Source organism: Phalacrocorax aristotelis, chromosome Z (genome assembly GCF_949628215.1).
Source record: "Phalacrocorax aristotelis chromosome Z, bGulAri2.1, whole genome shotgun sequence".
Taxonomy (NCBI): Eukaryota; Metazoa; Chordata; class Aves; order Suliformes; family Phalacrocoracidae; genus Phalacrocorax; species Phalacrocorax aristotelis.
Window position 1 is genome coordinate 65,834,558 of NC_134311.1, and position 14,201 is coordinate 65,848,758.

Sequence of the window (14,201 nt, forward strand, 5' to 3'; positions counted from 1 at the left end):
GGTGTGATCGACGAAATAGCAGCCATGTCTCCACCAACTAGCAAAAAGGAAACACAAGCTTTCTTGGGCATTGTGAGCTTTTGGAGAATGCATATTCCACATTACAGTCTGATCGTAAGCCCTCTCTATCAAGTGACCCGGAAAAAGAATTATTTCAAATGGGGCCCTGAGCAACAACAAGCCTTTGAACAGATTAAACGAGAAATAGTTCATGCAGTAGCTCTTGGGCCAGTCCGGGCAGGACAAGATGTAAAAAATGTGCTCTACACTGCAGCCGGGGAGAATGGCCCTACCTGGAGCCTCTGGCAGAAAGCACATGGGGAGACCCGGGGTCGACCCCTAGGGTTTTGGAGTCGGGGATACAGAGGGTCCAAAGCCCACTATACTCCAACTGAAAAAGAGATATTGGCAGCATATGAAGGGGTTCGAGCTGCTTCAGAAGTGGTTGGTGCTGAAGCACAGCTGCTCCTGGCACCCCGACTGCCGGTGCTGGGCTGGATGTTCAAAGTAAAGGAAAGGTCCCCTCCACACACCATGCAACTGATGCTACATGGAGTAGACAGGTTGCACTGATCACCCAGCGGGCTTGAGGAGGAAACCCCAGTCACCCAGGAATCTTGGAAGTGATCATGGACTGGCCAGCAGGCAAAGATTTTGGATTATCACCAGAGGAAGATGTGACATGTGTTGAAGAGGCCCCGCTGTATAATAAACTGCCCCTAAATGAGAAGCAATATGCCCTGTTCATTGAAGGGTGCTGTCGCCTTGTGGGAAAGCACTGGAGATGGAAGGCTGCTGTATGGAGTCCTACACAACAAGTAGCAGGAACTGCTGAAGGAGAAGGTGAATCGAGCCAGTTTGCAGAGGTAAAGGCCATCCAGCTGGCCTTAGACATCGCTGAATGGGAAAAGCGGCCAGTGCTCTATCTCTATACTGTCTCCTGGGTGGTGGCAAATGCCCTGTGGGGCTGGCTGCAGCAGTGGAAGCAAAGCAACTGGCAGCGCAGAGGCAAACCCATCTGGGCTGCCGCATTGTGGCAAGATATTGCTGCCCGGGCAGAGAACCTGGTTGTAAAGGTACGCCATGTGGATGCTCACGTCCCCAAGAGTCCGGCCACTGAAGAACATTGAAAGAACCAGCAGGTGGTTCAGGTTGCTGAGATGGAAGTGGCTCAGGTGGATCTGGACTGGCAGCATAAGGGTGAATTATTTCTAGCTCGGTGGGCCCGTGACACCTCAGGCCATCAAGGGAGAGGCGCAACAAACAGATCGGCAGGTGACCGAGGGTGGACTTGACCGTGGACACTATTGCACAGGTTACCTGTGAATGTGAAGCGTGCGCTGCAATCAAGCAAGCCAAACCATTAAAGCCTCTGTGGTATGGAGGGTGATGGCTGAAATACAATTATGGGGAGGCCTGGCAGATTGATTACATCACACTCCCACAAACCCGCCAAGGCAAGCACCATGTTCTCACAATGGTGGAAGCAACCACCGGCTGGCTGGAAACATATTCTGTGCCCCACGCCACTGCCCGGAACACTATCCTGGGTCTCGAAAAACAAGTCCTGTGGCGACACGGCACCCCAGAGAGAATTGAGTCAGACAACGGGACTCATTTCCGAAATAACCTCATAGACACCTGGGCCAGAGAGCATGGCATTGCATGGGTGTATCACATCCCCTACCACGCACCAGCCTCTGGGAAAATTGAACAGTACAATGGACTATTAAAGATGACACTGAGAGCAATGGTGGGTGGGACATTCAAGCACTGGGATACGCATTTAGCAAAAGCCACCTGGTTAGTCAATCAATGCTAGGGGATCTGCGAATCAAGCTGGCCCTGCCCAGTCAGAAATCCTACATACTGTGTAAGGGGACAGAGTCCCTGTAGTGCATGGAAAAAGTTTGCTGGGGAAAACAGTCTGGGTTCTTCCTGCCTCCGGCAAAGGCAAACCCATTCGTGCGATTGCTTTTGCTCGAGGACCTGGTTGCACTTGTTGGGTGATGCGGGAGGATGGAGAAGTCCGATGTGTGCTTCAAGGGGATTTGATTTTGGGCGAAAACAGTCAATGAACTGAATGGCACAATGTGAACTGCTATATAATATTGTGTGTCACCTCTGTGTTGTATCAATGATATCAGAGTACGAGCCTCCCAACCCATGGAAGATAAACTATGAAACAAGCCGTGCAGCAGTGATGGAACGATGACTGACTCGGTGTGCAGCAACCCAACACCACACACCATCTCTCCCACCCTGAAAGACTGATACACCAGATGGAGCCCAGAGTCATGGACTGGGTGAACTCAATGGACATTTTAATGGACATTTTACAGGGAAGGTCCATGAACTAAGGGAATGATGTCTGTGTATTATGTTAAAGGATGGGAAGGGGAGGGGTGGTGGTTGGTATGGTTGTATTGCATCGTATGGGACCTGGGCATGGTGTAAATGGTATGGAATAAGGGGGTGCAGAATGTGCTGGTTTTGGCTGAGAAGACGTTAATTCTCACCGTGGGGGGTCGGCTACCTTTCAACTTCCCGCGCTCTGTCGTGTGGCGGGGGGGGGGGGGGGGGGGGCTGGGAGGGGCAGGGCCGTGGTGGGGGCGGCTGACCCCGGCTGGCCAATGGCAGGTTCATTCCATACCATGCGACACCATGACCAGTACGTTAAGGGGGGGGCAGTGGCGGCTGGGGGAGGGGCGGCGTCGGGTCGGCGGGCGGCTTTGGCGCGTGTGGTCTGTTCCGCCGGTTCGTTCCCCCTCTCCCTTCCCCCCTCCCCCGGGGCTTTGCGCCTCTCGTTGTTCTCCTTTACATTGCATTTCTACTGTTGTTTCTTTTAATTTTAATTATTAAACTGTTCCTATCCCAACCCACGAGCGTTACCCTTCTGATTCTCTCCCCCATCTATGAGGGGAAGTGAGTGAGTGGCTGTGTGGGGCTGAGCTGCCGGCTAAACCACGGCAGAGAGTCACAGCAGGGGACACACACTGGGCCTCAGGGACGGTGACAGGAGAGGCCAAGGGATGCCGTGGTGGGATGGGAGTGTGGGCACTGTGTCAGGACACGACAGGAGCTGGGTGGGTGCTTGCAGCAAAGCTTTATTGGGAGAAGCAGGTGGTAGGGCAGGAGGAGGGGGATCCACTCTATTGGGAGAAGCAGGTGGTGGGGCAGGAGGACGGGGATCCACACCCCCGGTGCTGCTGCCAGCCCAGGAATCCCTGCGCTGCCACCCTCACTCCTGCAGCTTCAGGCGGGTGAAGGTGTTGGTGCCAATCCTGCGAGGAGACATAATGTGGGAGATGCACCCTTGCACAGGGCAAATACACCCCCCAGTGCCAAACACCCATCCAGCCCCATCCCACCCCCCAGCAGTATTTGCAGGTTGGTGGGACCCCCAGAGAGGCCGTGCACCAGCACCTCATCCTTGGTCACCCCCACACTCGTAGCAGCTCTGCCGGGTGCTGAGCACCGGCAGGGTGGGAGGGACACAATCCTCCAGGGATGTGCAGGGGACCCACGTGGGGAAGGGACAGGGGGCTCACATGGTGGCTTTCCAGTCATTCCTGATGCTGTCTGCATGTAACCGCAGGAGCCACATGGTCTTCAAAACCTCCTTTTCCTTGTCCATGAAGCACTGGCCCACAAAGACGGTGGTGGAGTCTGCAGGGACAGGGTGGGAGGTGGAGGTGGGCATGGCTGGGGCAGCAGGTCAGTGCGAGCTGTGGCTCTGCAGCCTGCCCCAGCGCAGGGGACAGTAGACCCAGCTGTCCCTGCCCTCTGGGGACAGCGCTGATGGGGAAAGAAGGCAGGAGGGGTCAGGAGGCTGGGAGGTCTCGCATGGAGATGGGCAGACAGCTGCGGGCTTCAGCCCCCAGCGCATCCTCTGCGCCTTGGGACTCGCAGATGACACCAGCCAAGGAGCTCTGGGGATCAAGGATGGGGGAGCAAGGATGACACCACAGGGGATGGGGGAACATCAGGGACACCACAGGGGATGGCAGAGGATCCTCAAAGGCACTGCAGGGGAGGGCAGAAGAGAATCGAGGACACCACAGGGATGGCAGGGGAGCTCTGGGGACACCACAGGGAGGCTGGGAAAGGAGAAGCACCTGAAAAGGTCCAGTTGACCGTGAAGCCAAAGGTGGGCTGGCGGTTGTTCAGAGGGTGCTGGAACCCCTGCAGCGGTGACAGCTCAATCTTCTTCGTGGTGCTACTCACAGCTGTGTAGTAGGTGCCGTTGAAGCTGCCTTTGTTGCCCACGGCCTCAATGGTCATGTTGGAGCCCAGGTCATTGGTCCAGTTCCCAGTCAGCACGCACTGGTTCTGAGAGGACTCAACGTTGGTGCCACAGCACAGCCCAGGAGCATGCAGGGTGGCAAAAGCAGGCACCCCAGGAGGTGCAACCCCCTGCCCACCCTCCCCCGTGCATCTCAGCCCTGCCGTTACCTTTTCTGCAGAGAGGCTGGAAGCCACCGGGGCCAGGCTGAACAGCAGGAGGAAGAGAGTCCTTTGCAGCATCTCTGCAGTGGGTCGACAGCTGGCGTACCCAGGGATGTGCTCCTCGCAGGGCTCTGCCGATGCGCCAATGTGCCTACTCTCTTGCCTTTTTATAGCTGCCAGAGCTGTGAGTAGCAGCTCTGGCCAGGGCGTTGTGCAATTTGGGTGTTGACATGTGGAAACCGACTCCACAATCTGTAAGACTGTAAAGTAGGTATGTTTATTCAGTGCTGGACAGCACGGGGGATAGTCCCACCAAAGTCATGCACGCCCGCGTCGTTGCTTGTCTTGGATATATACAACAAAGTGTTACATATTCACACGGTTTCCCAATATGCCTATACAAATGCACGACCGGTCCTTGCTTCGTATTAAAATTAGTCCCAGGAAGTAGTTTCCATAAACTTCTCCTGACTGTGCTTGAGCAGTGCCTCCTCGTTCTGGTCGTCAGGGGTCGTAGAGATGAAAGCTGATGGCTCCTCTTCGTCACCACTAGTAACCTTTTGGTTTTGCGCAGACTCAGTTATCCCTTGACTCTTACCCAAACCACAGGGTCGGTTTTAGCCAGTTCTTAAGGCAATTTCCAGGTTCTTATCAGGAATTGTTCTTCACGAGCCTTCTTGCTTCAGCTAATTTGCACAGTAGTTGGCGAAACATTAAGCACTATCTTTCAGTTTGATACTTTGGGCTGCCAGCAAGTAAGCGGCATTGTATCTACTAAGATCCTCTTAACCCCTTCTCTCAGGTGTTACCAAACTGGCAGTTCAGCTGCAAATTCCCTAATCACAGGGATATATATGCCTGTTCTGTTCTATCAGATATATCTGTTGGAGGCAGATATTTCCAGAAGCACCTGCTGAAACTGTCCCTCCTTGCTCACAATTCTCTGGCACCTCTCAGGGAGGGCCTGGCTCTTGCAGGTCAGCGACCACCAGGACCAACGCTTAGCCAGGAAAAAACCCTCCTGGGGGCTGTTGTCCCTTCTGCCACCCTTTTGACACCCTATTGATGGGCCCAGGATACATAGGCTTGACTGTTTTCCCCAGCATATTCTTTACATGCACTACAGGGATGTTATCCCCTTCCACAGCATGTAAAGAGTTCTGATTGGGCAGGGCCAGCTTGATTCGCAGATCCCCTAGCATTGATTGACTAACCAGGTGGCTTTTGCTAAATGAGTATCCCAGTGTTTAAATGTCTCACCCTGCATTGCTCTTAGCGTAGTCTTTAACAGTCCGTTGCATCATTTGATTTTCCCGGAGTCTGGTGCATGACAGGATGTGATACACCCATGCAATGCCATGCTCTCTGGCCCAGGTGTCTATGAGGTTATTTCGGAAATGAGTCCCGTTGTCTGACTCAATTCTCTCTGGGGTGCCGTGTCGCCACAGGACTTGTTTTTCGAGACCCAGGATAGTGTTCCGGGCAGTGGCGTGGGGCACAGAATATGTTTCCAGCCAGCCGGTGGTTGCTTCCACCATTGTGAGAACATGGTGCTTGCCTTGGCGGGTTTGTGGGAGTGTGATGTAATCAATCTGCCAGGCCTCCCCATAATTGTATTTCAGCCATCACCCTCCATACCACAGAGGCTTTAATGGTTTGGCTTGCTTGATTGCAGCGCACGCTTCACATTCACAGGTAACCTGTGCAATAGTGTCCACGGTCAAGTCCACCCTCGGTCACCTGCCGATCTGTGTGTTGCGCCTCTCCCTTGATGGCCTGAGGTGTCACGGGCCCACCGAGCTAGAAATAATTCACCCTTATGCTGCCAGTCCAGATCCACCTGAGCCACTTCCATCTCAGCAACCTGAACCACCTGCTGGTTCTTTCAATGTTCTTAGTGGCCGGACTCTTGGGGACGTGAGCATCCACATGGCGTACCTTTACAACCAGGTTCTCTGCCCGGGCAGCAATATCTTGCCACAATGCGGCAGCCCAGATGGGTTTGCCTCTGCGCTGCCAGTTGCTTTGCTTCCACTGCTGCAGCCAGCCCCACAGGGCATTTGCCACCACCCAGGAGACAGTATAGAGATAGAGCACTGGCCGCTTTTCCCATTCAGCGATGTCTAAGGCCAGCTGGATGGCCTTTACCTCTGCAAACTGGCTCGATTCACCTTCTCCTTCAGCAGTTCCTGCTACTTGTTGTGTAGGACTCCATACAGCAGCCTTCCATCTCCAGTGCTTTCCCACAAGGCGACAGCACCCTTCAATGAACAGGGCATATTGCTTCTCATTTAGGGGCAGTTTATTATACAGCGGGGCCTCTTCAACACATGTCACATCTTCCTCTGGTGATAATCCAAAATCTTTGCCTGCTGGCCAGTCCATGATCACTTCCAAGATTCCTGGGTGACTGGGGTTTCCTCCTCAAGCCCGCTGGGTGATCAGTGCAACCCGTCTACTCCACGTAGCATCAGTTGCATGGTGTGTGGAGGGGACCTTTCCTTTACTTTGAACATCCAGCCCAGCACCGGCAGTCGGGGTGCCAGGAGCAGCTGTGCTTCAGCACCAACCACTTCTGAAGCAGCTCGAACCCCTTCATATGCTGCCAATATCTCTTTTTCAGTTGGAGTATAGCGGGCTTTGGACCCTCTGTATCCCTGACTCCAAAACCCTCGGGGTCAACCTCGGGTCTCCTCATGTGCTTTCTGCCAGAGGCTCCAGGTAGGGCCATTCTCCCCGGCTGCAGTTTGGAGCAAGTCGTGCCTGACTAATCTGATCTCCTTCTATGCCCAGGTGTCCCACCTAGTGCATGAGGGAAAGGCTGTGGATGTTGTCTACCTAGCCTTTAGCAAAGCCTTTGATACTGTCTCCCGCAGCATCCTCCTAGAGAAGCTGGCAGCTCATGGCTTGGACAGGTGTATTCCCTCTTGGGTTAAAAACTGGCTGGATGGCTGAGGCCAGAGAGTTGTGGTGAACAAAGTCAGATCCATTTGGTGTCTGGTCACAAGTGGTGTTCCCCAGGGCTCAGTTTTGGGCTCAGCCTTGTTTAATGTCTTTATCAATTATGTGGATGAGGGAACTGAGCGTGCCCTCAGAAAGTTTGGAGATGACACCAGATTGGGTGGGAGTGCTGATCTGCTCGAGGATAGGAAGGCTCTGCAGAGGGATCTGGATGGGCTGGATCGATGGGCCGAGGTCAACGGTACGAACTTAAACAAGGCCAAGCTCTGTGTCCTGCACTGTGGGTCACAACAACCCCATGCAACGCGACAGGCTTGAGAAAGCTGCCCAGCGGAAAAGGACTTGGGGGTTTTGGTCGACAGGTGGCTGAACATGAGCCAGCAGTGTGCCCAGGTGGCCAAGAAGGCCAACAGCACCCTGGCTTGTATCCGGAATAGTGTGGCCAGCAGGAGCAGGGAGGTGATGGTGCCCCTGTACTCGGCACTGGTGAGGCCGCACCATGAATGCTGTGTTCAGTTTTGGGCCCCTCAGTAGAAGAAGGACATTGAGGTGCTGGAGCGTGTCCACGGAAGGGCAACGAAACTGGTGAAGTGTCTAGAGCACAAGTCTTACGAGGAGCAGCTGAGGGAGCTGGTGTTGTTTAGCCTGGAGAAGAGGAGGCTGAGGGGAGACATTATCGCTCTCTACAATGACCTGAAAGGAGGTTGTAGCGAGGTGGGTGTTGGTATCTCCTCCCAAGTCATTAGCGATAGGACAACAGGAAATGGCCTCAAGCTGCGTCAGGGGAGTTTTAGATTGGATATTAGGAAATATTTCTTTACTGAAAGAGTGGCCAGGCATTGGAACGGGCTGCCTAGAGAGGTGGTGGAGTCACCATCCCTGGAGATGTTCAAAAAATGTGTAGACGTGGCACTCCAGGCATGGTTTAGGAGGCATGGTGGTGTTGGGTTGATGGTTGGACTTGATGATCCTAGAGGTCTTTTCCAACCTTAATGATTCTACGGTTCTATGATGCTATGAAAATTCCTTGACAGTAAGCACCGTTTAGCCACAACTAAAACATTAGTGTGTACATTGTTCTCATACTAAATCTAAAACACAGGACTGTACTAGCTACTAGGAGGAAACTTAACGCTATTCCAGCCAAAACCAGGACTATTTAGAACTGGGTCTCAGAAGCCCTAGATGAACAGTCGAGAAGATTAATTTCCCAAAGGCCAATTGAAAAATCACAGAATCACAGAATAACAGGATGGCAGGGGTTGGAAAGGACCTCTGGAGATCATCTCATCCAACCCCACTGCTTGAGCAGGCACACCCAGAGCAGGGGGCACAGGACCACGTCCAGGCAGGTTTTGAACGTCTCCAGGGAAGGAGACTCCACAACCTCTCTGGGCAGCCTGTCCCACTGCTCTGTCACCCTCACAGGAAAGAAGTTTTTTCTTGTTTTGAGGTGGAATTTGTTGTGTTCCAACTTGGGCCCGTTGCCCCTTGTCCTGTCATTGGGCACTATTGAAAAGAGTCTAGTCCCATTGCCCTGACACCCTCCCGTTAGATATTTATAGCTATTGATGAAATCCCCCCTCAGTCTTCTCTTCTCCAGGCTGAACAAAGCCAGGCCTGTCAGCCCTTCCTCATAAGGAAGATGCTCCAGTCCCCTGATCATCTTGGTAGCTCTCCACTGGACTTGCTCAAGCAGTTCCACATCCTTCTTGAACTGGGGGGCCCAAAACTAGACACAGCACTCCAAATGTCGTCTCACTAGGGACGATAACCTCCCTCAACCTGCTGGCCACACTCCTTTCAATGCACCCCGGGATACTGTTGGCCTTCTTGGCCACAGGGGCACAGTGCTGGCTCAGGGTCAGCTTGCTGTCCACCAGCACTCCCAGGTGCTTCTCAGCAGAGCCACATTCCAGCAGGTCAGCCTCCAACCTGTACAACCTGCACCAGTGCAGGGGGTTGTTCCTCCCCAGGTGCAGGACCTTACACTTGCTTTTGCTGAATTTCATCAGGTTTCCCTCGGCCCAGCTCTCCAGCCTGTCCAGGTCTCGCTGGACGGCGGCACAGCCTGCTGGTGTATCAGCCACTGCTCCCAGCTTGGTATCATCAGCGAACTTGCTGAGGGGACGCTCTGTCCCTTTGTCCAGGTCATTGATGAATGTATGAAACAGGACTGGACCCAGCACAGACCCCTGGGGAACACCACTAATTATGGGCCTCCAACCAGACTCTGCGCCATTGATCACGACCCTCTGAGCTCTGTTGCTGAGCCAGTTCTCTGTCCAGCTCACTGTCCACTCGTCCAACCCACACTTCCTTAGCTTGCCTGTGAGGATGCTATGGGGGACAGTGTCGAATGCCTTACTGAAGTCAAGATAGACAACATCCCCTGCTCTCCCTTCGTCGACCCAGCCAGTCACGCCATCACAGAAAGCTGTCAGGTTGGTCAAGCATGACCTCCCCTTGGTGAATCCATGTTGACTATTTCTGATAACCTTCTTGTCCTCTACCTGCCTGGAGATGACCTCCAGGATGAACTGTTCCATCACCCTTCCAGGGATGGAGGTGAGGCTGACTGGCCTATAGTTTCCCAGGTCCTCCTTCTTGCCCTTTTTGAAGCCTCGAGTGACATTTGCTTTCCTCCAGTCCTCGGGCACCTCTCCTGTCCTCCATGACCTTTCAAAGATGATGGAGAGTGGCTCAGCAAGAACATCCACCAGCTCCCTCAGCGCTCGCAGGTGCATCCCATCGGGGCCCGTGGATTTGTGAGGCTCCAGTTTGCCTAGGTGATCTCTGGCCCAATCCTTTTCAACGAAGGGGAAGTCTTCCTTTCTCCAGATCTTCTCTCTCTCTCTTCTGGGGGCTGGGACGCTTGAGGGCCAGCCTTAGCAGTAAAGACTGAAGCAAAGAAGGCATTGGGTAACTCCGCCTTCTCTGCATCCTGTGTCACCAGGGCCCCTTCCTTGTTCAGCAGTGGACCCACTGTATCCCCAGTCTTCCTGTATCTGCTGATGTGTTTAAAGAAGCTCTTATTGTTATCTTTGACATGCCTTGACAGATTTTATTCCAAGTGGGCCTTGGCCTTCCTTGTCGCACCTCTGCATACCCCGACAACCTTCCTACATTCCTCCCAAGCGGACAGTCCTTTTTTCCACATTCTGTAAACCTCCCTCTTCCATTTGAGTTTCCCTAGGAGCTCTTTGCTCATCCATGTGGTTCTGATGGCTCCTCTGCCTGACTGCTTCCTGGGGATGCACTGATCTTGAGCTTGGAGGAAGCGGCCCTTGAATGCCGTCCAGCTCTCTTAGACCCCGCTGCCTTCCAGAGCCCTAACCCATCGAATTCCTCCAAGTAAGTCTTTGAAGAGGCCAAAGTTGGCCCTCTTGAAGTCCAAGGTTGCAATCTGACTTGTTGCCCTGCTTCTACCACGCAGTATCCTGAACTCCACCATCTCATGGTCACTGCAGCCAAGGCTACCCGCAACTCTCACGTCCTCATGTCCAGCCCTTCTGTGTTTGTTAGGATAAGGTTGAGCAGCACATCTCGCCTTGTTGGCTCCTCCACCACTTGCATTAAAAACCACGTCTACTTGCCTTTTTAGAAGATGTATACACCCCCCCACCGCCACCCCAATATTTACAGTTTAATTGAAGGTATTTTAAGTGGATTAACATTTTACAGATAAGTTACAATTCATTATCAGTTCCTGTTTAAAGCACTGTCATGTAGCTGGGATAGAGTTAATTTTCGTCACTGCAGCTGCCACAGTGCTGTGCTTTGGACTTAGCGTGAAAACAATGTTGATAACACACAGGTGTTTTGGGTGTTGCCGGGTAGTGCTGGTACTAGTCGAGGACTTTTCCAGCTTCCCATGCTCTGCCGGGTGCACAAGAAGGTGGGAGGGGAGGGGGCACAGCTAAGGGAGCGGATTCAAACTGGCCAGAGGGATATTCCGTATCACGTAACATCATGCCCAGTATGTTAGCTGGGAGGGGCTGGCCGGGGGAGGAGGGGAGCAATCGCAGCTCGGGGACAGGCAGCGTCGGTTGGTTGTATCGTTTGTGTTTCTGTTTTTTCCCTTTCCCTTTTTTTTTTTCTTTCCCTTTTTATTGTGTTATCATTATTGTCATTATTATCATCATCATAATTATTAGAATTATTATTTTTATTGTAATTATTAAACTGTGCTTATCACAACCCACAAGTTCTTTTGCTCTTCTGATTCTCTCCCCGTCCCACAGGAGTGGGGGCAGTAAGCGAGCGGCTGCGCGGTGTTTAGTTGCTGACTGGGGCTGAACCGCGACAAGCACCATGCAAATGTGATTCAAGATTCTTTGCTACACAGGCCACGCTAGACCATATGATCTCATCTAGCTGCAAGTTGTTCCTTACCTATCGAGGTACAGGTTTCTTGGGCCAGTATGCAGTCATGGAAGAAATGCATTCTGTACGACCTTCCCTTCTCTCCAGCTGCTTTCTCAGTGAAGTAGGGAGTAGGTCAACATCCAGTCAAGTGGCTGCAGACACAGCCACGCTTCAAAATAAACCCGGTACTATTTGCAATACCCTTTTTAATGAATATTATTCTGCATAGTACCTGCCTGAAGCAAGCTTCCAAGTGTGCATTTGGATGATGAATCCTTTATTACTTTTTAGTATTCATGGACGATGCACTGTATTTTGCTGGCAACTTCACTGCTATGGTTGGAACCCTCAGCGTAGGAACTGCCGGAAGTAGGTCACATAGGCTGAAGAAGAGGCGGCAAATCCGCAATTCCCAAACAGTGTGGTATCTTTGCTGACTTTGGCTGGAATGTAAATTTCTGTCCCTGTATCAACTGCTAGGATCCACAGGGATAAACCGGATGCTTAGAACTATAATTCAGTCAGAGGGAAGTTGCAAACTTGAGCTATCACTGACGGAATGAGTTCTGTGCAGTAGGAAGGCAGAACGGGATAAGGAAGTTCTGTCCCAGGAAGAAATAAAAAATGGCTATTACAAACCAGACTGTCACTAATACTCAGTGCCGTAATGGACTATTCTATTTAAAAAAAATAATCCCAGCTGTGCATAATTTGAGATACGTGACCTAGCTGAGCCAGCCTTCCTTCTTTCTGTAGTGCTACAATTACACTTTAAAACAACTTTCAAAAACCCAGTGGCCATCTGTTTTCCTAAAAAAACAAAAGTAGGCCAGTACCAAGAAGCTCTTAGCAGCTTTGAAAGGAAACTACTGAGAATAAGTGACTTCATTTCCAAATGTGTAACTCTCATTCAAAAGCAAAGCATAAGCAAAGCAGCACCTCCCGGCGCCCGGTTTGCAATTGCTTTAAGCAAAGTGTGATTTTCAAATACTAGAGCATTTTTGTTAAATCACCATTGATTTGTCAAGAGTGGCAAATATTGTGCACACTTTTTCTGATCTGTGAAGCTCGGTCACGTGCTCAAATTTGAATGCGCAGCATGTTTCCTTGCAGAACCAGTGCTGAAGAAGTTTGCTTCACTTCTCCCCTGAAGTTTGCTCCCCATGCTTCTGTGCCTTCACTGGCTTACCATTATGTCACAAAGAAAATAAATCTTTTTGAAGCATTGTTCATCTGCAAGGTATTCTTCAGAAACTTGACAGGTGAGGAGCACTCTACACAGCCCACTTGAAATTTGTAAATGCTAAAATTGAGACAAAATCTCTTTAAATCTCTCAAGACTCATCTCTATCATACACAGAACTACTGGCAGTTAAAAGTGGGCAGGAAGCAGCAAATGGTGATTATGATGTCACCAAACCTGCTGTTTTCTTTTGTGCTCTCACATCTCATTCCACCATCACTAATTTGTATTGGACTCCTGTGAGACTTAAGACAAGTAGGAAAGATCGTTAAGTGTTTAAGGCAAAGATTACCCTGTCTTCCTTACTCGGCAGGACAGAGTTAAAACCAATTTTTCTTTACTGCAGTACAGGCTTAAAGCTCTTACAAGGCTTCATATGTAGAGAGGCCACAAACTTCTCTGCTACTTTCAACAGAAGTCTCAATTTATGATTTTTCAGCATTTCTGGTGGAGGACAACGCTTACTTTGCAAACCTTGATCTGAACTTCTTCATATATGCAGTCCCTAGTTCCCAACATTTTTGTACAGGATGACTTGGCATATTTGTTGTCTACATGCCAAGGCATACAGTCTCCACAAGACGACAGAGTACACACCTGGAGCCTGACAGCTTCTTTACAGAAAAAAAGACACACTACAAAAGATGCAAAGCTAAAACATGTAAAGCCAAGTCCCCTGAAGATGCTACTACCTTACTTTAGTGCACGTATGAGTGCGTGTTCCTCGGGACTTTAAGTTTTGAGTAAATATGTCTTCCACAAGACATCTTCTTATAAAGTCATCAGGAAGTCTTACCTGCATTTGGATTAAAAGTTTTGTATGAAAAATACGCTCAGTGTTAGAGAATGTGTGTGTAAAAATAATCTAAATTAATGTTCACTTTTCTAGTTTTTGGATTTTAGTCTAGAGACTGTGAAATGCTACTATACATCTTATTACCATACTGCCCTTTGATAAATTTTCTGTTGTCCAATGAGTACTAAAAGATAATATTCTCTGCAATTGTGTACTTCAAAGAAAAAAAAAAAAAAAAAAAGAAGTATTAGGTGAAGGGGAGTAGCAGAAGGACCAAAAAAGCAAAAACACAAGGTAGTGAAATTATACGAAAAGAAACAAAGCTAGTTAAATTTTATTTTCCAAAAATCCAACCTAAATAAGCATGTTAAATAAACACCCAGA

At 50.6% G+C, this 14,201-nt stretch overlaps 1 protein-coding gene across 1 annotated transcript; it reads right to left on the reverse strand.

The window, feature by feature from the left end:
• Positions 1-3,241: 3,241 nt before the first annotated feature.
• Positions 3,242-4,527, reverse strand: LOC142050488 (avidin-like). The gene is made up of 4 exons (XM_075079150.1): positions 4,456-4,527; positions 4,119-4,326; positions 3,552-3,669; positions 3,242-3,284 (listed from the first exon to the last, which is right to left on the reverse strand). The coding sequence occupies exons 1-4, from the start codon at positions 4,525-4,527 to the stop codon at positions 3,242-3,244; spliced, it is 441 nt and encodes a 146-aa protein (XP_074935251.1).
• Between the last annotated feature and the right edge of the window lie 9,674 nt (positions 4,528-14,201).